Source organism: Apaloderma vittatum, unplaced genomic scaffold (assembly GCF_000703405.1).
Source record: "Apaloderma vittatum isolate BGI_N311 unplaced genomic scaffold, ASM70340v1 scaffold18824, whole genome shotgun sequence".
Lineage (NCBI taxonomy): Eukaryota > Metazoa > Chordata > Aves > Trogoniformes > Trogonidae > Apaloderma > Apaloderma vittatum.
In genome coordinates this window covers 6,192-30,627 of record NW_009712324.1, presented here as the reverse complement: position 1 = coordinate 30,627, position 24,436 = coordinate 6,192, and the positions used below count along the sequence as shown (strand labels likewise).

Below are 24,436 nucleotides of genomic sequence, written 5' to 3'. Positions count from 1 at the left end.
TTCCCAGGGCCATAAATACAGTGAGGGGGGGGGTGGGTTGGTGTGGGTTTTGTGTTTGTTTTTTTTTGTAGGAAAGGAGTGGACTATTCTATATTTAATTCTATGGAAGTTGAACCAACAACCTGCAGGTTTATTGGATTAAGATAAGCTTCATCTAGATTTTGCAGGAATAACCCTGTTTTACTACCGTTTAAAGTGGATTTTGAAATGGGCTCAAATACTGCTCCAGCCTTGGAGTTCCTCTGCTGATGAGTGTTGCAACTACTTTCTCTTGTCTTTGTGCTTTTTCCGTTGGTCGTTAGTGAAGGAAGAAGTGATGACATCTTTAATCTGTTGTTTCAGTGTCAGATGAAGTTTTAGCAAACAAACAGTTTCTCTTTTGACACTCTCTAACATCCTTGTCAGAGACTACTGCCCAGCTTCTAGGCAGACACACTTTCTTCAGTGTATTTGGTGATTTAAATGTCTGTACAAGTCCAGCCAGCTGTCATCCTTCAGAAGCTTTGTAAGAGTACCCTGCCCATCCCAAACCAGGCATCTTAGAACATCTGCATTTAATCTTACGAGACTGTTTTACCTTAGAAATTGTATAAATCAACACATACGGGTGAGATGTTTGTTTTGCATGTAGGAATGATGCTCCGCAGTGATTGCAGCTGCTTCTCTTGGTTTTTGCAGTATTTTTGGAATAAAGGCAATCTCATGTGTATGTCTCTGGACGGGGTAGAACATCTTACTCCCTTGTCCTTCCCCATCCTCCTGGCTCTGAAGTTTTGAAGCTTTCACATCACAGGAACGATCAATACCTGGTTGTGAACACAGCAGTGAGATGTTCGCACAGGTAGTTGGTAACAGCCGTGTCTTACAGTGATGATGCCTGAAAGGACACAGGCTGTACTGAGTGTCTGACAGCTCTCTGGTTTGAATGGTTTACGTGAACCAGGAACAAATCAAATAGCTAATTAATTCTGTATCATACCCTGACCCTCTGTAGCAAGGGTCAGCTCTGAGGTCTGCCTTGACTTCTTGTTCCAAAAGTCTCTTCAGGTTTTGTGGTCTTTTCTTTTTAGGCGAAGCAGTTAGTCATACAGAGTTTTACCCATTCTTTTTCTTCAGGTGTGAATGACTTGTAGATAGCTCCAAAAAAAGAGCATGCATGGCTTTTTGCTCTTGCTATTACTGCTGCTACTAGTTTATCTAAAGTAATTAGTTGGTTTTCTCAGTAAAACAGTTTTCTCAGGAAAACAGTTGTACAGGAGAATCACTTTAATTAAGCGACAAAGCTTATGGTGATAAACGTTATCTAACAAATTCCTAGAGTTAATGTACCAGTAAATAAAAGATGAAGTAGAACCTACGGTCCTTGGAGTGGTGTTTTTGTGGCTAAAGCATTGTCTTGCCTGCATGTTCAGCACGTAATTCATCCTTGTACTTTGATTCAGCGTTGCACGTATACTTCTAAGGGCACCAGAGTTGACACGGTTGTTTGGTTTTAATTCTAGTGAAAAAGCATTTTTGTGCTGCAAGTTTCCAAAGTGAGAAAGCTAGCTCTAGTCTGATTTAAACTCTGTAAGAAAGGTTGGTGCTGACACCCTGTAAAAGTTGCATCCAAAGCTTGAAGAAGAGATTTTAATAATGATATTAAAAACTTCCTCTTATGCAGTAAAGCATGTTAAAAAAATAAGAAGCCTCTTAATTACTTCATCAGAAGGACCTTGTGATTAAAGCAGCCTCGTGTGCTTGCTTTGTTGTACCCAAATTAAGGTTGTCTATTGGCATCAAATACAGATGTGCAGTTTGGTAGTTTGAACTGAGGGAAACATTGTATATCTCATATTTCACCAGTATAACAAGTGAAGGAAGTAACTAAATCGTGAAGCTTTCTCAGTTTCCTTCCTAAATACAAACCTAAGTCAATGTGCATATTGTGTTCTCCCTCGCCCCATTGTGGTTTAGCTTGTCTAGTCTTTTACAAAAATGAGCTCATCCTTTTAATGAAGATTCTTTGTTATTTGCCAGTTAGTATCATGGTGCTTTAATTGCACTTTTAGGAGACATTGCCATAGCTTGAGGAGTAAATTGAGTGTGCACTTTTTTAATAGCTTATCGTCATACTGGTTGGATGCAATTAAACAGGCATTATGTGGTTTGTGCCTTCAAAATCATTATGTGTTGGCAAGTCCGGACACTCGTCAGCAGTCCTGCTGCCAATTTGTCCTTTGGTTCCTTCTTGGTGTTTGGTTCCATAAAAACGATAGAACCTTTTCTGGGCTTCAGACGTGCAAAACTTTGGAGCTTGCGGTGCTTGCTAGAGATTGGATCTTGGCTAATTCAGGGTCACACTGTTTATCAAACAAAGTTTATGGGTCAGATTCTGATAACATCTGTTTGTCTGTCAGTAGACATCCAGTGACAAGATATAACAGACAGTGTTCGAGGTGGCTTCAGAGAAGTACCGGTGCTTTTTTTTTTTTTTGTTGTAGGTCACTCTAGAGAGCTGGTGGTGTTACCGGTGATACATTCTCATCAGGCAGTTTATACCTACAGCTGCAGTAGTCACTGGCTATAGCTACGTCCGTGAAAATGAACCTTGTTCATTGAGCACAGTAACATCCCCTTAACTGTGGAAAAATAAGCGTCAAGGAAGGCCTCTGGGTGAACTGGAAATGTCACTCCTTTTCTTCCTTGAAATCACTGCCCAGTGCAGAAATCAGGAGGTAGATTTCGTCTAGAGAAACCAAGTCTTGTGAATTTGAGACAAGACTTAAAGAAAATTGTTTTGCAAGTTGGAACCATCCCTGTGTGCTTGTTTTAATTTGGAGGCCTTACTTGTCCTAGGTTTACTCAAGAAATTTCTGTATTTAAAGGTACAGAAAGCCTTCAGGTAATATATTTTACTTTTTAAATAGGCTAAAAGTGCCTGCAGGTGGTTAAAGAGTCTTTGGTGACAAATGATAGTTGGTTACACCCCCACAGTTCAATATGTCTAGTGCACAGACAGTACATTGCTCTGTGTATTCTTGCTTTACAGACTATATTCTGACTTGCCTCCAGATGTACGTTTTGAGGTCACTGTGCAAACTGTAATCTACCAGGATTTCTTCTGACCTCAGTAGCAATTCAGCAATACAGATTGCTGGGCATGCCTTTTAAGAGAAAAAAAAAAATGGTGTGAAATTTGAATCTGTTGCTTGGTGAACTCCTCCTATAGAAAGGCTGACATCTGTCCAAGAAATTTAAATTAATTTAGGTAAGGGAGACATTTTAATGGAATTATTTTTCTTCACAGGAGTCTGTAACAGACTACACTACACCTTCTTCTCATCCTAACACAGTGGCTACTAGCAGTACAAAAATGGAGGAGACTTTGGTGACGAACGTAAGTCTATTGCAGTGATCATCTTGACTTTGAGGACAAGAGAATATGTTCACACTTCTTTGCAGCACAAAGTAGTGCCTTCAGTAAATAAGTCACTAGAATTTCTTTCGTGTTAACTAGCTATGTGTTATCAGTAATCTTACTCTGAAGGATGTGTGGTTTGATTAGTATCCATTCTGGAATTCTTAAGGTATTTTCTTGTCTTTTGAGCAACCACAAGGAGCTAAAGAGCACAGAAGGTGGAGATGATGTTTCTCTGGACATCTGAAACAGCAAAGATAGGCGTAATAAGGGAGCGTGCTCTTTGCAGCAGTTGGGACTTAGGCCTGGTACTAGTAGCAAAGCTCCATAGGCAAGTTTGAAGAAAGACTTTTAGAAATAAAGCAGTTTTGACCTGTAGCCTGCAATCACAGCAACTGCATGTAAAGGGAGCGACTTAATGGTTTCCGAAGGCAGACAGCAGGCTCTCCGTTGTTCAGTTGCTATGGAAATTTTTGCAGTCCTTACAAAGCCAGTGATCCTGACTGTGTGAGCGTGGTGTAGTGATCGAGAGCACCAGCTGGGTTGGGACTTGTAGCAAAATCAAGGTGGTCTCGAGTGTGCTGGGATGTCAGGGAACTTGGATCTTGTGATGCTTGTTTGAACAGCAGAAATAGAATTAGCTCAGAGTTGAGTCACTCGTTGATTGAAGGAAGAAAGAATCGTACAGCAGCATCTCAAGTTTTTATGAAGACATGTTGTGTATTCCATCTAAGAAATGCTTTTCAATTTACTGCAGTATCCTTGAATGCAGTTTTGAAGCAATACTGGTTGAACTTTCTCTTCTGCTGGATTTCCTGGTGGTGTTGTGGTTTGCGCCTTTGGTGGTTAGTGGACGAGGCTGAAACTTTTGTGCTAATGATGTTAGCGTATGCTCCCCTGTGGTCTGTTGGAGTTGAATTTCCAGCACAGCGAGTAGGAGCTCCTGGCCGCAAAGGGTCTGTGCTATCACCTGCTTGAAAGCTTCGGTATCTGTGTCTTTTGGATTAGCCTTATGTCATCCAGTGGAAACCCATTAGCTCTGCTCAGAACGGAGGAAGAAATGGTTAGAGTAGACTGGGCGCTGCAATGTTTTTTGGTACATGAAATCCATCAGTGTTTGACATCTTTCATCTTTTAAAAGAGAAGATAACTGAATTCAGTTATTTGATGGCAAATTGTTTTGGTTTGTTCCGTGTGACTTTGGAGGTTTATAGCTTCCTCCTTTCAGAAATTGCATCTCAGAGCTCAAGGTCATGAAGCCCCATGTACTGTAGTGGTACAAAAGGGGAAAATTTGGCTTGGGAAAAATTTTTGCGTATCAGTAAACTGAAATGGTACTTTAAAGTAAATCCCAAAGCAGAGAATTGGTATTTGCTTATGCGGAAGACGTGGATACTTTAGAACCTTAGTCTTCAGCCTCTTAAAGAGAGATGAGAAGCATCTCAGCACCTTGGCCTTTCCCTGCCTAGCAGATTTTCACCTTATTTTATCAGACTCTCCCTGCCGAATGCTCAAGCCTTGAAGAAATTGTAGCTCACTTAATAAAGCTTGAGCTTTGCTTTTCTGGGGCTTTTGTAGTAGACGTAGTTAGAATGTGATGTGTGTTGCCTGCCTTTCAGGTGCCCCTGCCCCACACCCTTCCCCTCCCTAGGAGGGAGACTCTACAACAGAGCTCCAGCCTAACTCCAGTTTCTCCCGCTACCGTCGACCTCACCCTCAAGGTATGTACCACATCCCTCTAAGGGTCGTTTTCTTGCATGCAGGGGAAAAAAAGATAATGGAGAACTTGCTGGTGAACCTTTTTTTTTAGAGCCTTCCTTTGTTTCCTCTGCTGAACTGCTTTTGCATATAAATGGATGGCTGAAACACAAGACTCTGTCAAAGGATGCATTTAAATTATAAATCTCTAACCCCGTTTTGCATTAACACTCAGCATCTCAACCAATCTTGGCTCCCACTGCCCTGAAAAAAAGATCCTAGCGTTTTAGCCTTGTACCGTAGCGTTCATGACAAACCTTCAGAATCTGAGTGAGGTTTTTCGAGAATGTAGCTTAAAGTTGCCTGGTTCCGTATTAAAGGCTGTTAGGGGGGTTGCTTGGTGAGCTCAGCTTGGTTTCTTCTTAGCTGTAAGGTTTTGGTGCAGCGATGATGCGTTTTTGAGTTGGATGGCTAAAGTTTTAAATAATGAAATGTAGGTGGTGTGTCGGTGTTTATGAAGGGCAGTTTGATCAGCAAGTCAGGGCGTGTTTTGTTGTGTTCTAAATTTTCTGTTGTTTTCTGCTCTCCAGTGTAGAGCAAGTGCGTAGAGTATTTTGAATCGCGCTTTCCTATTTTGGATTTTGCACTGTGTGCATTGATTGTATAACTCACTAACCCAGAGTTGGGCTCTAGCTTTGCTACTCTATCTTTAGAAGTTTTGGGGATTTTTGGAGGGGGGAGGATTTGGGGGGTTTAAGTTTTTTTGGTGTCCTGGATCTGTGTTGTGATTGACTGCAGGTGACTGAGCCAGCAGAAATATTGTTGCTGCTTCTAGTATTAAGGAAGAATGATGTCTGAAGTTGTTTTTCTGAATAGGGCTTGGATGCAGAGCTAACACTTTGGAGAAACTTGCTTGTCAATCCCAGTGAGAGCGGTGTCTTTCTGGCATGGTTTGACACCTGCTTGCTCATGGTCTCTACAGGTGATAGTTATTAATTCTTGGTGAATCTTTTCTTTTGTTAACACTAAATTTCCTGAAAAAAAAATAACATTGCATCAAAACAATAAACCAACAAAAATGGGGAGAGGGCTGGAGAGGGACAAGTAATTTAAATAAAATCTGATTTTCTCTTGCATTCTTGTGTGAGAAATTAGCATAATCTGACTTCTGGTGCCCAAAAGACTCTTTCTAAAATAGCAGTCTCTAAGTGTTTAGCAGCTGGGTATCTGATTCACATGTAATACAGGTAGGAATGCTGCTATAGCATGATGCTGCAAAGAATGTTACACTGCTCAGTTACAAAGCAAGCTGCAGTGTTTGTGTCATTCATCCTGCAGTTTCTTTCTCTGCTGTTCTAGTGTTGGTGATTTGATTGCTTTCTCAGTGGGTGATAGTTCTTGAATGCACGCTGGCAAAATGTGTCGAAGATCCCTGTTTTGAGGCTGCCTTAAAGAACACCGTCCAAAATCTTAATGGAAAGGCATTTGGAAGGAGGTTTGTCTCTGACTTCTCTGTTCCAGCCGCTGGAGCTCTACCTCCTTCATGCAAATACGCTGAGGGCAAAAAGCTTGTGTTGAAGCATGCGCTGAGCCTGTCGCTTCCACACTGGCCTTAGAGTCCAGACAGAGCAGAGCTACTCTTTTATAATCCTTCCTTCTTTCTTTTAGAAGATACTTCAGGCAGAGGAGAGAGGAAAGTGTTTCCTCCCTTCTCTTAAAAAGAACAAAATCTCCAGGCTCTGTCTCTGCGGAGGAATAATCCTTGCGTCTCCTCTTTCTTTCATCGCGTATCACAGAAAGCTGTCTGTGAGGACACTCAGCAGGGGAACTTGGCCTCAGCTGCTCCCACTACTTCTCATCATTCGGCCAGGGTGTAGGTATAAGATGCTCTTATGAGAAGGCTTGTTCAGGTCTCTTGTTTCCCTGGAGTTACTATGTTAGAGTCACCTTTGCTAAGGCAGACATCCTCTGAAGGACTTAGCTGATAGGGTTGTTGATAGGTAGGGAGCTGAGCAAAAGGGAGTAAAATCTGAAATTGAGCTACCTGGCCCTCTTCTGAGTTGTGAGGTTCCATCTGAAATTCTTGTGTAGGCATCTGGTCCAGAATCTGACATGTTCCAGCTTTCTTTTTCCGATCACTTAAACTTTGATGGACTTAAGGATATTCACACTGGTATTCATCTCCAGCTAAGTTTTTGGGTAATCCGAGTGGGACCGTTATAGCCGTGTGAAGGCGTCAGTTGGGTCCAGCGTCAGGAGAAGCCTCAAGTAACCATGCTCTCCAGCTTGTGCTCTCCTTTTCCCGTAACTAACTGAGCAGTGAAATAACAGTGCTTTCTGCAGCTTCACGTAGAGTCTCGTACTCCTTGATATTTGGTCTGTAGATGGTGCTGCAAGGGCACTTTTGGAGTCCGAATCTCTTTTCATCTTTTTTCTGGCTTAAGAAGTTAGATGTTGTTAAGGAGTTCTCTAAAACAGAGCTGTTAGAAAACTCAAGACTCTTTTGTATGCCCTTTATTGCAAACTGGAAGGCAAAATGCAGTGTGTAGGCTCCAGCTTTTGCTATCGATAGTTTCTCCAGGGCATCGTGAAACTCACTGAACATACTACACTTTCTCTATTCAGACATTCACAAGTACTTACTTACTTTCTCTTAGTACCAGTACAGTACAACACCATTAGCCTGTCTTACCAGAGCTTGTGGTAATCAGAAGGGAGCTTGTAGTCTTATGTGTACTCCACCTGAAGCAAAAACCCCTTCCAGCAGATTAGTAAGAAGTTTGGAGTTTGCCCTGTCTGTAAGAATCAGAATCAGTTTGGAGGAAACTGTTGTGGAGGGGAAACTGAGAATGATTGCTGGGGAAGATGATTTCAGAAATGGATGACTATGTCCAAATTAGTCAACGTATAACAAAGTTTACCGCCTCCATTTACTGTCTTGAGGAATACAGAACTCACACTTTCCACATGGGTGTGTAGTGATCACCTGTTACCTGCTTCTTTTGATACTGCTTTGTTGTGGGGTTTTTATCCCTTCTGAAGCATCTGGACAAATAACTTGGGTCACATTTGGTCTGTCCAGAGTGTGCCTAACTCATATAAAACAGAGTATGTTGAAACTATGATACTCAGAGACTACAAGTCCTAACTGGGCTCTCTTGATTCAGGCAGTGAGGTCAGGTTTGTTGGTGAGTATGTTATTTGCCCCCGACACACACTGTTAAATACAGCACCTGGTGTTGAGAAGCTTGCAGTCCACCAGATGGGCATTTTCAGCCTATGGCATCCAGCTCTGCTAGCAAACTCTTTTGTTTCAACTGCAGACAGCTGAAGGTTGTAGAGAAGAGAAGTCCATGGACTTTGTTTGAGCCTTTAAATTAGTGAGTCTAGTCTGAATGTTAGTATTTCCTATTCAGTAGTACCTCAAAAATCGCTCGATTCAGGTTTGGCGTTGTGTGTCTAACGTAGCACTATTTAGATTGCGATTGGGTGCAGTAAAACAATATTTCCACTTTTGGTGGAAGCTAATTGTGCATAAAATATTTAAATTGAAGTTTCACCTTCGTTGCTGTGCAAGACTTAAACTTGTAATTATTCTAGAAATGGAAGAACTTGAAGCATTTCTAGCATTAGTGTAAAGCAGTGCGCACAAGCTGTGTCTGCTTGTGATTGCTTCTTGAACAGCAGTTGCCTTGGAAATCTAAACTTGGCTACTCTCGTGTTTACTGAAGTGTGCATTAGATATTTTTGGTCATCACACAAATTTACCAGGAAAGCAAGGGGCTGTTTAATTTAAATGACCCAAATAACTTGTAAGCATAGGATTTCATGGAAATAATTTGGAAAGTTTTTTACCTTTTTTTTTGCTCACTGTGTCTTTTGCTCTTCATGGCAAACAAAACCAAGCCAAATTAGCGTGAGTGAAGTCTCTTTTAAGCGTTGAATGTTAAGATAATGAACTGTGCACGTGTGCAGTTGGAACAGATAAGAAACTCCAACGTAAGGCTGTATGCTTTTTGCATGAACAGAGTTGCACGATTACAGTGGCTTTTAAAAAAAGAGGCTCGCATGAAGCCCAAATTGCCCTTTGAACTAAAAAGAACTTTTAAAATAGGAAGACCGACTACTTGAAACTTCCTAATAGATGAGGAAATTTCTTCTCTTTTTAAATAGATGGAGTCTGCACGCAAAGCGTGGGAGAATTCCCCAAACATGGGGGAGAAGAGTTCGCCAGTGACCTCAGCAGCATCTCCCATTGCTGGTGCCAGCGGCAGTAGCAGCAGCAGCAGCAGCAACGCCGGGCCGAGCAGTGGTACTTACAGCTCTTTCTCTAGTGCTTCAATGCCTCCTATTCCTGTGGCCTCAGTTACACCAACAACTTCACTGTCAGGTACCAGATGTCAAGATCGTCGTATCCTTTTGTGGTGTTCCTCAGTTACGTTTTTCAAGAGATGAGATTCCCTTTGGAATTATGTTTAATGCAGAGCTAACAGAAGTTTTATGCTAGTATGAAATGTCGAATCTGAACAGGAGCTTCCCAAATAACTTTGAATTGGCAAGGAGATACTTCATCTGTTTCACATTAATCAGCTGAAAAGAATATTAAGACATCTCCCTGCCTTTGCTACATGAAAAAGGAGGCAAATTTCTCCTGTTGGCTACCTTATTGGTTTCATTTTGTTCATCTGAATGAAGGCAAGCAAGCAGATTTTGGAGCAGGTGGTAGTTCTGATATCCAGCTAATTGCAGTCATCCTTGCACTTGTACTCATGCTTTTGGAGGCAAAAGCTTCAACAGCCCATACCAAAGCCTCTTTGCATCAGACAGAGCAAATATCCAGCTGCTCTTCGCAAACAGTGCTGCTTTCTACCTTGAGTCTTTGCAGCAAACAAAAGGTGCTGTTTCTGGTTAAATCTTGACACCTTGGAATATTACAATGTCTGCCCAAACCTCTGCCTGAAGTGCTTGAAAAGGACCTTTCTTTGGAGCCCAGCTCTCAACCATGAGGAGCACAACCACTGTACGATGCAGTGCTTTGTTTCATATAACTAACCAAGATACCTACACTTACCTACATCTTACACTGATGGAAACAGCTGCATAGGTTTCAGTGTTTTTTACAGTGTGGCCGTGCTTGCATGTCCCAAAAATTTGCCTGCTGAAAGATGAGGTTTTGAAAGCTTTAGCTGGTTTATGATGTCTCTTGCTTCTCTCCTCCTAGGGGCAGGAACATACACAACATCTTCCCTGAGTACGAAGACTGCAAGCACCTCAGACCCTCCTAATATCTGTAAAGTGAAACCACAGCAGTTGCAGACAAGCAGCCTGGCTTCTGCCAGTCACTTTTCCCAGCTGAGCTGCATGCCATCCCTCATTGCCCAGCAACAGCAAAGTCCCCAGGTCTATGTGTCTCAGTCTGCAGCAGGTAATAGTGTTTGTGGCTGAGAAGCCATGCATCTGCTCTTTTGGAGTTCTGAAGCTGGAGAGTTGAATTCAGTTCTGGCTTTATCTGCAGTAAAGACAGAGTGATGGATGGAGAGCATTCCATAAGCAATTATTCACTAAATATGTCTTACTCTAAATGCACAAGTTGCAATTAGTAAGTTTAAAGATAATGCTGTGTTGTTAGCTTGTTGAGGAAAGTAAGTTTGAATGTCTTGATGTACCATTTTTTTTTGTTGCAGCATTTTAAATCACTGTTTAAGACCAGGAATAACTTCTTTACGGGCAACGATAATTTAGACTCGTAGCATTTTTCTTTAAAGAAAACCCTACATATAGTTGTCCTAAATTACATGACAGTATAGAATGTTCTTTCCCCTCCCTTCACCGAAATGCCTGTTTTGGCTGCAATCTCTTGCTCGTCCAAGAATTGCACAGGACTAAAGATGCGTATGCAAGACTGATAGAATCTGGGGGAGAACTGCTTAGGAACACAGCTCTTTAGTTCTGTTTCTTCTCCCAGTCTCTCTGGGAGCTCTGCCAGTGGCTACATCCCTAATTCTTGATGAGCAGCCTTTCTAGCAGGGAGATATTTGGCATCGGGTACTGATTTTATTACTCTTTCTGAGGTACTGCAGCTCAAATCCCAGCATTTTATATGGATACAAGTCATCTGTTCAATACCCAACATGCTCGTCTGGCACCACCTTCTCTGGCCCAACAGCAAGGCTTTCAACCAGGGCTTTCTCAGGTACTTGGGGATTTTTAATTTTTTTTTGCTTCCCTGTCCATACTACCTTTAAAGCTCTGCTACTAAGCTAATTGGGGCAAGATAGAGTGGGACTACAAACTCTGCACAAATGAGGTCATGCCTGCCCTTGCCATTTCATTCTGGTGGATGCAGTGTTTGGTCTCTGTTTGTACCTGAGAATGAGAGCATTTTTCATGAAAGCTGAAAGAATAAGCTTTCACTCATGATTATACTTCATATAAAAGTATATATTCACGGAAAGTGTTTACGTGGCCAACACGTAAAGTATATATTCATGGGGAGTGTTATGTGCAGACTTATTCAACTTTTGTAGTACAAAATTGCAGTCTTGTGCAGTTGTTTTGTATGCAAACCTAAGTGATTCAGTCACTTGCTGCTGGTTATTTGCAAGGACAAGTGTAAAATTCAACTCAAAAGTAATTTTCTGAATGGGAGCGATACCAGTTCTGCCTGCAGCCTTAAGACTGGACAATCATTGTATACTTTTTATAACGTTACACAAATCCTGTCACACATTTAACTAGCTTTTCTACGTGTCTTTTGTCCTTGGGTATTTAATGGTTTCTTTTTTATGCAGCCTGCTTCAGTTCAGCAGATCCCCATCCCCATCTATGCACCTCTGCAAGGACAGCATCAACCTCAACTGAGTTTGGGAGCAGCACCCGCTGTTTCACAAGCCCAAGAGTTGTTCAACTCCTCCTTACAACCTTACAGGTAGGTGGTAGCATGTGCAAATTCGGTTTTTTGAGTGACAGAATTTGGACAACTTGCTTCCCTGTAGAGTTATGTTCTGTGCTCAATAGCTGCCTTATCTTCCTGTCTTCACCAAAATCTTTCATTTGTTTGTCTGACTGAGGGCTCTGATTGTGGGTTGTGTTGCTCTTCTGGTTAGGCAGATGTAGTTGTGAAATCGTGTGTTCAAAAATTACACGTGGCATTTGTATCTTTAGGAAACCAGGCTAAAAAGCTGAAAATGTCAGTCTTTCATACTAAGAGAACAGAAAAAGAGGAGTCTCACTTTAATTCAGTAGCTTGTTTGTTGTTTTCTGGTCAAACTAACTCTGGAGTCTTGAAACATTTTTAAATCCTAGTTTGAACCCAATTGGTAGTAGGAACTTAATTTCAGATGTGGCAGTGATAGCAGGATGTGTTTTAGAATCAAAGTTTTCTGTTTGTTACGAAAGATAATAGGAAGACCAGTATCTCTCAAATGGCACTGATAGTTGGACTAATTTCTACTCTAAGCCTTTCCAAATGTTCCTTGCAGTTCCTGTCAAAACTGCTTCACAGTGGTATAATTCTGACAAATTTTATAAGTCTAACTTTGAGGAAGTTTCTTTGGAAATTAGTCACAGGGTTTTGCATTTGCTATAGAAAAACCTGTTTGTTGCAGTGTAGAAGGCTGAAGCCACAGAAGATTTAATTGACTACGTATGTACTCTGTGCTTGGCTGACTTCTGGGACAAGCGTTGCTTTCCCTGCCACAGCTGACAAAAACCGTTGCAAACAGTTGGCTGGCCGCAGAAACACAGTCAGTCTGGCATGTGGTCTGGATTAAAGAAATGCTTCTGGCTGATCTGGTCATGCACAGCCCCAGTATTAATGGAGTTTGGGATTGTGCTATTTATAAGAGTATGAATACTTTTCATAGGTGCATAGGAGGATAAGCATTGGGATGAACAGGTTACTGGTTTAAAAAAACATATAGCAACAAAAAAACCCACCTTGCATGAATGTTTTGGCTACGTTGAAGATAGTCCTGTGCACACATTGTGGAAAAGTTTCTGCAGTGCTCAGAGTGTGGCTGTAAGAATGTTTTGCCATTAAGGAGAGCTACAGAACAAAGCTAACCAGGATGTCCTGTCAGGGCAAGCACAGAGCCAATATGCTGACAGGTTAACAGGGCCAGTTCTGTGCTGATACATACTGACCAAGAGATAATGTGAAAAGTGTTTTTACATCAAAGATGCTCCCCCCCTGAGCTGAAGAGCTTTGAAAGGGGCATTTACTTAAAAGCTCTGATTCTTCAGTCTGAAGGTGGCTGTTCAGCAGGCTCTTAAAGGAAATATTTGGGTAAATACTTTGCATGGACTAGAACAATCTGTCTTTGGTATTTTGCTGTACTGGTTTTGATCTTCTGTTTTTTAAACAAACTACAGCTTCCCTGTGCTGATGACAAGGTATTGAGTGTATAGTTAAAGTTAAAGGCTGTGGTGTCTGTCTGTTACTATTCTGAAGCCAGCTACATTTGTCAGCATCCAGTGATTTAACCTGTAGGTATTAGAAGTTTGCCTGTGAACATCTGTGAACAAAGCAATTTATGACTCGGTGGAACTACTCACATGTGGCGCTTCCCTATCGTCCTATCTTATAGCACAGGAACTAAGAGCTGGTAGCTGCTGTGTATTACAGCTAAGTTATGCAAAAAGTATTTTAGCATGCACATCTAAATAGCTAACTGTACTTGAAGATTTCGGTAAAAAGCCTAGTCGTTTTTTACTGTGGCCTTTAGTTCCATGTATTATTTTGTTGGGTGCAGACAAGTTAAATAGAAAAATCTACCTTTCTTAGGTGAAAATATGTTCAGTAAAGCTAAGCACTCATAATTCCATTTAAAAAATATAACCCATGGACTCGTTGTTGAGCTCTGTCCGCCTCCTTATGCACAATGCTTCACTCTCTTGCAGGTCACAGCAAGCTTTTATGCAGAGTGGTTTGTCTCAGCCATCGCCAGTAGTTCTGTCTGGTACAGCCTTACACAACTTCCCAGCAGTACAGCACCAGGAGCTTGCTAAGGCACAATCAAGCCTGGCATTTCAGCAAACTTCTAATACACAACCTATTCCAATCTTGTACGAACATCAGCTTAGTCAAGCTTCAGGACTGGGAGGCTCTCAGCTTATCGATACACACATCCTCCAGGTAGGAAACACTCCAAAACGCAAAACTCCTGCAGGGTTTGGAGACAGGTGATTCAATAGTAAATTAAGTGTTGCTCAGCTTGGGATAAGTTCACCTCTGTGATAATTACATGGTAGTCAGGGTGGCACGAAGCTCAAGATGCTTGGAAAAGAGTGTTCTTTTATTTTCATAGAAGTATATTAGCGTGATCTCTGAGCCCAGACTACGGAGCTCCTTGCACTCCTATCACTAGTTGCACCTTCAGGTTTCATTTCTGGTGGGTGTTAAAGGGCTATTCTACCACGTACAAATGAGAGCTTTATCACAATGAAACCTTCAGGTTGTCAGCTTCTATACTGAGGTTTCTGCTGTGCTAGTTGAAATAGATGATATGCCATGTGGTCTCAGAGCTGCTCTCTTACATATTCTTACTATAACGATGTCTCTCACTCTTCCTAGGCTAGAGCTACGCTCACTCAGGCTTCAAATCTGTACTCTGGGCAAGTTCAGCAGCCTGGCCAGAGCAATTTCTACAACACTGCACAGTCTCCCAGTGCTCTCCAGCAGGTAAACTATGGCATGGTAAATTTCCTAAATTGTATTCTTCTTAAAAGCATGTTGTTGTTAAGTTTTGTGGGGTGGAGGTTGGGGGATGAGGCAATCTTTGATTCTTCCAAAAATGAAAATTGATAGCAAAGGAGAGCTGCTGCAGCAACACTGAAAAACTGAGTTGCTGAGGAGTTGGATAGCCTACAGGTTCATGCTGATCATTTTTCTCTGGCATCCTTCTCTTAAATAGTTCATTTTCCAGTGATGGGCAAAGATTGAGTTGGCACAGTGACGTTGCTCATCGACTGAGGCGTGTGCAGCCTCAGTGGGAGCAGGTACCAGTGGTGGTGGAGAGAGACGCACTTGAGGTGCTTAGTGCAGCCTGGTTGGTAACACCACATCTCACTGAGGTGAAAACTCAGAGCTGCTACATCTATCAGCGGTATCAGATATGTAGAAAGCAAATGAGAAGTTAGAAGACAGGTGATGAGGCAAACAGGACAACCGTGTCGGTGACCAGTAACCTACATCATGAAGTTTTTTAAAAAAATTACTCCAGTGATTTTTAAGTTCTTTGAATTCTTTTGTGAAACAACTGTTAGTTTGCTGTGTGCAAATATTCTATTTGCAGCGTGCCGTCTAATGGTTTCTATCCTCTGGTTCATTGTTTTTATTTAAGTAGCTTTTAAAAAAAGAAAAAGCTTGTAATAGACCAGTTTATTGTAATAGTCTACTTCATATGTATGAAAACACTGCCATTCTGTGGTGTTTTCAGCCCACAGTACTCACTGTTAATGCAAGCAAGAAACAGGTTACGCTTTGGGCTGGGTTTTTTGAGGCTTGGATTGCTAGTTCTTAGGACTCCTGGAAAGTAAAAACTAGTTTCTTATCCCAAACAGTGTCATTAATGATGACTAAAATTATTTGAAGTAAATAACCCCATTCCCCTTGCAACTGGCTGTTTTGTTCTGCTTTTATTTTCTGAGTTAAATTAAATTTATGTCTTCATACAATGAAATCACATTGAGTGATGTCAGAGTTAGGGGCTAGCATGTATCTTTGTTTATGGAAAAGACCCAGATGCAGTTAAAACTGGTTTTAAAGACAGGGTAAACAATAAATTCACTTATTTGCTTGCGGCTCTCTGGGTAAATGTATGAACTCATTAAACTGTTTACCTTGAACGCAGTTGAAATCATAAAGGTAACAAATAAATTACAGCCCTTCTGTATACGTTACTGGTGATTTTGTGCTTTTTTTCCCTTTTTCCAGGTGACAGTACCTTTGCCAGGTTCCCAAATTTCTTTGCCCAACTTTGGATCCACAGCACAGCCACTTATTGCCCTACCCCAGTCTTTACAACCACCGCTACAGCACACACCACCACAAGCGCAGACTCAAAATCTAAGCAGACCCGCCCAAGTAACCCAGCCTTTCCGAGGATTAATCCCAGCAGGAACTCAACACAACATGATTGCTGCGACTGGAAAGGTAACAGTGTTGGTAGAACTGCAGTACAAAAATGAACGCCAAGCACAGCTCTTGTACGGGACTAGCACAGCAACCCATCTAAAAATCTGCCTTGACTTTAAAAGATAGGGAGGGGAAGGTAGGAAAAACAGTCACGGTTATTTCCTCAGTGACTGTGGCTGTGTAAAGGTTTTAGCTGAGTTTTTGTAGCTAACTTGGTCCTAGTCCATTTGCTGTAGGAGTATGTAGTTTGATAATGGACTAGTAGGGTATTTGATGTAGAAGCCATGTATAAGATAGTACGGAGGCGTTTTCAGAGCAGCAGACAAATAACGTGATGCTGTCAGAGCTGTTTTCTGATTCTGGTCACACACGTGTTTGTTTCTGGTCTCACACTGGAGCAAGATGTATGGGATCAAGTCTTTCCAGTGCAACCAACTGGAGTTTTAAACCAGAATGAAACTCTCCTAATGTTGCTGGGGGCCCGCTTTTCTGGATAGCACAGCAAGATGCCTATTGAGAACATAGGTGGGACCTTTGATTGGTAAAATATATTTAAAAAAATAAAAATAAAAAGGCTGGTCTTGCAGCTGAAGAAAGCTCTTCTTGAGTGACAGCTCTTGTAAGGAGAGATAACACTGAAATAGTACAAGAAACATGAGTACCCAGGAGGGAATTCTCTCCTTTGTCTGGAGCTGCTGTAGTAATTGCTAAGGAGATGTGTGGAGCTGGCTTCCAATCACAAGGTCTCTTGTCTTAGATGGAATCACAGATTTACAGGCACCTGGGATTTTCGGATAGTGTGCAGCACAACGCAATTGCAGCATACTTCCAGGTGAGCAGTGGGTGATAACACTGGACGTGAACACACCTAAGCTTCCTGTCGGATACAGCAAGGTCTTTCCCCAGCACAGGGAGTAACCTAGCTCGGAGCTGCACCTGAAATCCTCACAGCTTGTGGACTGGATTTTAGGGCGCAAATGTAGCAAATGAAGTACAAAATTACTCTACTGTCCTAGTGGTTTACAGCTGTGATTAAAAAAATGTCTCTCAGGCATTAATTCCATTGCTTGGGTAGTAATGGCAACCAAAATTCAGCAACACCTAGATGAATTTTCATCCTGCCACCCACCAGAATATCTGGTGATTTTTGCACCATGCAGTTTTCATAGGATCTGGCCAAGCCTTTTCACCTTTATAATTTTTGAGCCTGTCTTCCAGGCAGCAGCATGTTTCTTGCCACAGTTGTCAGTGGAAAATGATCACTCATTTCAACAAGAAATAAGGAAGAGTTCCATCACATTCCTGCGAAAGAAAGTCGATTTAAAACAGCCACTCACTTTTAACTGATCTATTGTTGCCGTTATGCCTCATGGCCTTGTGTGGAAAAGTGCTGTTAGAGAAACTAATTTATTCTGTTGAGTGTTCTGCAAAATAAATGCAAGACTTGTTGCTCCAGTTAAAGTCTGGAAGTTTTTTTGCCCTGAATGGCAGCTGCATTTTTTTTTTTTTGCTGTGCTGCTTTTTTATATATATAAAACTGGATTATTTTATGACATTCTTCTCTTCAGCAGTTTTCAGAATTGTATGTAAATATTTTCACATGGTACCTAAGATGGGGAAGGACCTTTCAACCCTGAAACTTTTTTTTTTTAAGGGTCAGGTATGTGAATTGAGTCACAAATCCCCTTTCATTATGCAGGAAGTTCAAGTTAGAAGGCCAGCACAATTGCTGGCAGTGCCAAGTAGTGCAGGAAAATTGTACACAGAGGTGCTTGTGGTGCTGGGCTTGTCCTAACTATAAGAAACCATTTTGCAATCTGGCTTTCACCTGCACTTAGATGACCTATTTTCATTGAAAAAAATGTGAGGTAAGCTAAGAGTTACTTAGTAAATGTCGGTTTTTTCCCCTTTGAATTAGAGTTAACATGTCAACTGCTGTGTTTTTCAGATATCGGAAATGGACCTGAAAGCCTTTGGAGGTGGCATTGATGTTAAACCTGGAACCCCACCAGTTACTGGTAGAAGTACCACTCCAACCTCCAGTCCTTTCCGGTAAATCTCTCTTAAGCTCAAAATACTTTAAATTAGAGCTAGAAAACGTACCTAGTCATGCATGAGCAGCCAGTTCTGAAAGGTTTGAGGTGTGAGGAGCTACTAATATAAGATATGATGCTTAGGATTAGCTTAAAAACAGCATTCCAGTAGGCCATCAGATCTGCTGTAGTTGGCCAGAAGTACATAGCTGTGAACTAAAATGCTACAAATGGAGGGTTTTTTGTTAAATGAAACTGAACAAGTCATGTGAAATGAGCTGGGATTGTACCAGGAAAGCACAGAAGTGGCAGGGAAGATGTGCTGTGGGATAAAACTCTAGGACAGTTTATCTTAGTTGAGATGCTCAAAGAAAAGCACTTAGAAGCTTGTGCCACGGTTGTGGTCACAGTTCTGTTAGAGAACTAAGAACTGTTGCAAGATCTATAAGATTCTCTCTCACAAATGAAATAAATTAATAAACTGTCAGTTTGCTTGGTTAATTGATAGAATTAACAGGATCTTGCTCATATGCAGATGCTCTTCATGGTAAACCTGTTGAGCTTCTTGTGGGGGAAGTTATTAGTGGGCTTGAAGGAACTTGAACATGGAACTTTGCTAAAGGATAGTTTTGTTCTTGAAAGCTGCATTCCTGTGCGTAGTAACTGGATTTGGCAGCTTTCACTGTAGCGAACTGAGAATGTTCTGACTTTTATAGCGAAGTAGGAATGAGAGTTTAAACTTGATCATGCCTCCAATACTTCACCTAAGAACAAAGTGAAGGGATGAGGAAAAAGAAACTTGAGTTTGCAAGCTGGTCAGCATTTAGGACAGTTGACTCGATGGTATACGTCTTGGAGACTCTACACATTCTTCTAGCAAGCAAAGTGAGGCTAGTTGTAACCCAAAGTTAAGTGTAGAGGTACTGGGAAGATTGACAGAAACAGAGATCAAGAGTTCAAAGCAAAAACTAACCAGAGACTTCTTTACGCTTACAAAGTGTTGGTGTGGATTGAGCTTAGCTGGCTTCCTTGCCCCTGGTGCCCTGCTGCTCATGTTCTGTTAAGTAAGCGTATCGCCCACACACTCTGCATGAGAACTCGTTGCAAATCAAGCTCCGTTTCCCAAAAAAGGTTGTTCGCTCTTTTTCTCTGAGCTGGTTGGTGCCCTTCCCCCACATAATCTTTCAGGCTTCATTTAACTCGTAGTGATTCAACACCTCTTCAAAGTTTTAATGGAGGGTCATGTTCTTAGCCACATGAAAGAACGGGAGAGTGTTTTCTCTGAATTCTTGAAATCCGTTCAAGCGCATTTTGAAACATTTGACAACAGGTCAGAGTGGAAGCAGCTGCACACGGCAGCTTCTGCTGCACGTGCTTAATGCCTGTTGTGACAAGCTCTGAACTTGACACGACGGAGCAAACAGCAAAAAGGGATAGGACTGAACCTAAGATAGTAGGGATGGGGAGGGGAACACACTTTTTAACATCAGTATTTGTGTTACAAATACTTTTGGGAAAGGTCTCTTTCATACTGACTTTACCCCCAAAATCTTTACATACCCTATTTAGTGTGGCTTCTCTTTTGTATTTTTTGATTGTGGCTTCTCTTTGTATTAAGTTGTGAGGGTTTTTTTGCGTATCAAACTAGTGATAGATGTAGAATTACCTGATACCAGCTTCTTTAAGAAATTACCTTTCCCTGCTTCAATGCTTCAGTCTCTAGTTAAGTTTTAACTAAAGACAAAAACATCCTCTGAATGAGAGCAGTGTGAATTGTAACTGGTGTTCTGTTCTTTAGGGCAAGTTCTACAAGTCCTAACAATCAGTCCAATAAAATGAACAGCATCGTCTACCAGAAGCAGTTTCAGACGGCAGCTGCTGCTGTGAGAATGACACAGCCATTTCCTGCACAATTTGCACCACAGGTAGGTGACTGGTGGCTTCCTGAAAACAAATCAGTTTCTCTGTATGACCTGGTGACTCTGTAACTCAGTTGTGTTTCCTCAGGCTTTATCATGGGGAGATACAAAATGGAATCCTTAAAATGAAATCTGGCAAGAAGACTTACTTCAGGCTCAAAGCCAAACCAAAAAAAAAAAGATAGAGAAAATCCTCTCTGGTCTTGCTAACTAGTAGTGCAGATTTTGTGGTGTGTTTAATTTTGAGAGTTCTGTGCACACTGAGGAATTTAAGACGCGTTGTGACTGATGTAGGACAGACGGTTGTTCTGCTGGCTTCCCCGTGCAGCTGTAATGCACCACATCCTGAAAAAACAGGTCATTTTGGTTGGGGAAGGGGAGAAGCTTCGTGTCTCAGAAGGGTCCCGGTGCATATTTTAAATATTTAAAGACAAAGCAGATTTACAGTTGTTTGTCCAAGGTGCAGCTCTGAACTGTCGATGGAGCAGTTGAAGTTGGAAAGGATCTCTGGAGGTGATAGGTACAGTCCATACAAAGCAGGGCTCGTGGCAAAGGGTTCGATTTGCTTCTGGCGTTCCGGGGAGCACAGCTCACAAGGGTAGTGCATCCCTGTTTCAGGTGGCTGTAGCCAGGCGGCTAGGGAAATGTAGCCTCTAAAACTGTAGGGTATTTCTGTCTTTAGCATTTGGAGTGCTTGACTGCAGGACTTGAGGTTTTTGGATCACCACAAGCAGACACTGTCTAGCCTTTCTAGGGCTGCCTTTCACCAGCGACTCCTCAACCGCCTTGCATGGGTCTTCTCCCTTGTTAGAAGCAGGTTTTAAGTTGTTGGTACCGCTTTTGGGCACAGCAGTGCTATGGGACTGGTGGTTTTTTTCTGAAATTCAAGCATTGCCTCTCTTAACATAAAAGCCTATTTTCTTGACGTGAGTTTTAACAGCAGAGCAGCCACTTTTCCCCCTTTGAGATAATGCCAACGTGCAGTCTAGTTGGCGGCTTTCTAATTGCACAATGTCTCTTTTTGTTGTTTTTTCCCCCGCTTAGATCCTCTCTCAGCCTAACCTGCTCCCTCCATTGGTAAGAGCCCCATATACTAACACCTTCCCAGCGCCCGTTCAGAGGCTGCCAGTAGTACTGCCTAGTCAGATGTCGTCTCAGATGACCACAGGCCTTATGAGCCACCCTCATTTACCACGTGTGGCCAGAGGTCTTTGTGGATCAGTACCTGGAGCCAGAGGCAATCAGGCCCAGGCTGCGATGAAGGCTGAACGAGACGTGAAGGTTAGTATTTGAACAGCAGCGCTGTTAACAGCTCAGTCCTGACAGCTTGTAGGGCAGGAATGTGTCTGTAAATCATGTCTTCTTTAAGGTGCCTCTGGACCCAAAGCCAGTAGCTGGGCTTTTAACAGCTGAACACACACTTTTGCCAAGCCCTGTTTCATTTTTCTTGGTGTTTGCTTTTTTTTTTGTTTTTTTTTTTTTGTTTTTAAATAAGAACTTGAGACTGATACATTTGTAGGGAGCTTCTTTTCTTAAGTGGTCTTGTGGTCAGCAGTTCTGAAGCTGCCACTGCTGTCAAAGGCAATCTGACAACTGGATTTTTTTTGAATGAGTGATGAAGCCTACAAAACCTGGCTGCTAGCTACCATTCCACATCTGCCTCCCCGGCTCTGAGCCACAGTATGAACCCTCCTGTTCCAGCCAGCCTCACTCCTTGGTGACGCTGAAGAATCATTTCCCGGTGGTTTGAGATGCCTGTGATGAATTCTCTGTGGTAGAATGCAGTAACGTGTTACACTCTGCAGAAGTGGCAGCATTTCAGTAGCAGATGATGAGAGACAACTAACTTGTTAAAGCACTTTGGGACCCTTCAGATTGAGGCAAATCTTTTTCACCAAGTTGAGGCTGCGACGCGAGGCCTCTATGTTGGGTCACCACTGCGCACGTAGCCTGTTTTCTGCGGAATTAAGTTGCTTGTATGAACAGATGGTACTAAGATGCTCCTTCATTTACTGTTCGCCGTAACCCGTGCATTGAGGTGTGAAAGCAGAAGAGCTTGTTTTTCCTGGCTGTTTCTGGTTGTAGGAGAATCAGTTGTCCCTTAAATTCTAGGTATTTGGTCAAAGTAGTTTTCTACCACCAGTTTATGCTAGCTGTAGGCTTTACCAGGTGGTGCTTAGTATGTCATCTTGAGCCTATATTACAGATGGAATCTAGGCAGTCATAGGAAATGCTAATATGCAGTCCTGGCTTTTGGAATCTCCCTGCAAACACCGTTCAGAAGAATGTGAGTTGCTCCGTCACGCTTTGTTACTTGTGATCAAGTCATCCAGCCTCCTAGCCTTAACCTCAGGGGATGGCTGAAACCTATGCGAAAGATTTCGTGTGTCCATCTGGCTCCAGTAAAATTGGACTCTTGCTACAGTCCTGCACACCAGAGTTCACAGGTTTGTTTTCTGTTCCGTTGCTGGTTGAGTTACTTGGAACAACTACACGGTACTAAAGCCAAGACCTCTTGTTCCAGGCTTTTGCTCTTTTGTCTCTGCTGTTGTGTTGTTGCCCTGCCCTCATTTTCTGTAAAAAGCTTAAAATACTTTATGGAGGTACACGGAAGCTTAGTGTCTGTATTGTAGTTGGGGTTCCTTGTATTAAGATACACCTTTTTTTTTTAATTTAAAAAAAAGGAGTTTGACTGCAGATTCTATAAGATGGAACTCTTAATGCAACTCCTGCTTTGCCTGAGTCTGCGCAAGAAAGGCAAGTGCTTCGTCTGAAGCATCTGGTCAGCACAGTCCTTCACTGCAATGAAAGGTCCAGTGTAAAACTGTAACTGAAATGTGTAGTCACAAGGGCTGGATTTCACAGGTGGAAGTCAAGGGTACCGGTAGGATTCAGAGGAGAGATGTGAAGCAAGCCAGGCAGTAGTTTGTGCTGCCTGGAATGAGCACCCACTTTGACTGGGAAGCAAATAAGGCTTCAGCTTACACATAACACAACCTCGAACACAGTCCACTTGCGTTCCCATTGCAGACTCCAAAGTCAGAACAACGGGGCGGGTAAAATTTGGATGCTCAGACTTCATTCTGCTGCTGTGTTATAGCGCAGGGTGCTTAGGAAGTCCAGACCAAGTGGCAGGAGAAGTGATACAGCCCTGAGTGCTTCAGCAGTGTTGGGGCACGGGCAGCGCGCGGATACGTGCGCCATCTGGTCGTGCCTGACTAATAGTGGCATAACAAGGTGTTGTCCTTGATCTTCTTGTCTGGGGTGAGGTTTAGGAAGAGCAAGGGAAGCCCAGGCGTGATGTTAAGCTACTAGTGAGGAGCCAAGTGCCCGGGTCTGGTGACATCTGGGATGCAGCTGGATGGACGCTGCCTTCCTGGGAAAGTCTGCGGCCAGTCCTTCCTCTTTCACTTAGGAAATACTTTTGTGCAGTCACTCTTGTTCCGGTGCTCTCTCTTCAGTAAATATGTTTTCTCCCTTTCTTAAGGCAAAGCAGAGAGCAGAGGTACTTCAGTCCACCCAGAGATTCTTTTCTGAGCAGCAGCAGCAGCAGAGCAAACCCATAGGAGGCAAAGCACAAAAAGTGGACGAGAATGGGAGCAAGCCCCCCGCCGAGGCAATTGCTGACTCTTCAGGAGTCTGCCAGGACAAAACCGAGGAAAAGCCTGCCCCTGCACCTGCTGCGGCAACAAAACCCGTTAGAACTGGACCAATCAAACCTCAGGCAATCAAAACCGAAGAAACAAAATCTTAAGAGGCTGTGTTTCCATGGAGGTGGGGGTGGGGGGAGGGTGTTTGACCATGAATTTGTGGCCCAAAGGGTGAGGCAACAGTCTCCTCTCCCTGCAGGGCTCTGAAGAGCGCAAAGGGACGTAGAAGCTCTTGGCAGTCACGGGTGCGAACTGCTGCGCATCCCCCTGGGCTTCTAGGCTCTTTGGGCTCATATCTTCTCTAATAGCATGAAGGCTGCTTTTGGTGTGTGCACGTTCTACACGTGTGCGCGTGTTTTGGCTTACACACCTGTATGCTTCCCAAAGTGGAAAAAATAAAAATAAAAATAAAATCGAGAAGTAACAGTGGCGGGGAAGAAGGTGGTTGGGGAGGCATGTTCCTAGCCGACAAGATGAATTATTTTATTCAGGCTCTGATCTTCAGCTGCTATTTATCTTTTTGTAAACCCTTGAGTATGAGAACATGCAGATCTGAAGATGGTGCTGGGCCAAGTAACACGTGTTTTTAGTGACATGAG

The 24,436-nt window shown here is 42.5% G+C and overlaps 1 protein-coding gene across 1 annotated transcript in view; it reads left to right on the top strand.

The window, feature by feature from the left end:
* PRRC2C (proline-rich coiled-coil 2C) overlaps positions 1-23,941 on the top strand; it is a 53,675-nt gene extending 29,734 nt beyond the window's left edge. The window contains 12 exon segments of the mRNA XM_009867952.1: positions 3,290-3,379; positions 5,020-5,121; positions 9,272-9,488; positions 10,320-10,523; positions 11,179-11,291; positions 11,890-12,026; positions 14,000-14,234; positions 14,673-14,780; positions 16,035-16,253; positions 18,184-18,287; positions 20,067-20,193; positions 23,675-23,941. Of these exon segments, the coding sequence (XP_009866254.1) occupies positions 3,290-3,379; positions 5,020-5,121; positions 9,272-9,488; positions 10,320-10,523; positions 11,179-11,291; positions 11,890-12,026; positions 14,000-14,234; positions 14,673-14,780; positions 16,035-16,253; positions 18,184-18,287; positions 20,067-20,193; positions 23,675-23,941 (1,923 nt within the window).
* Positions 23,942-24,436: the final 495 nt, after the last annotated feature.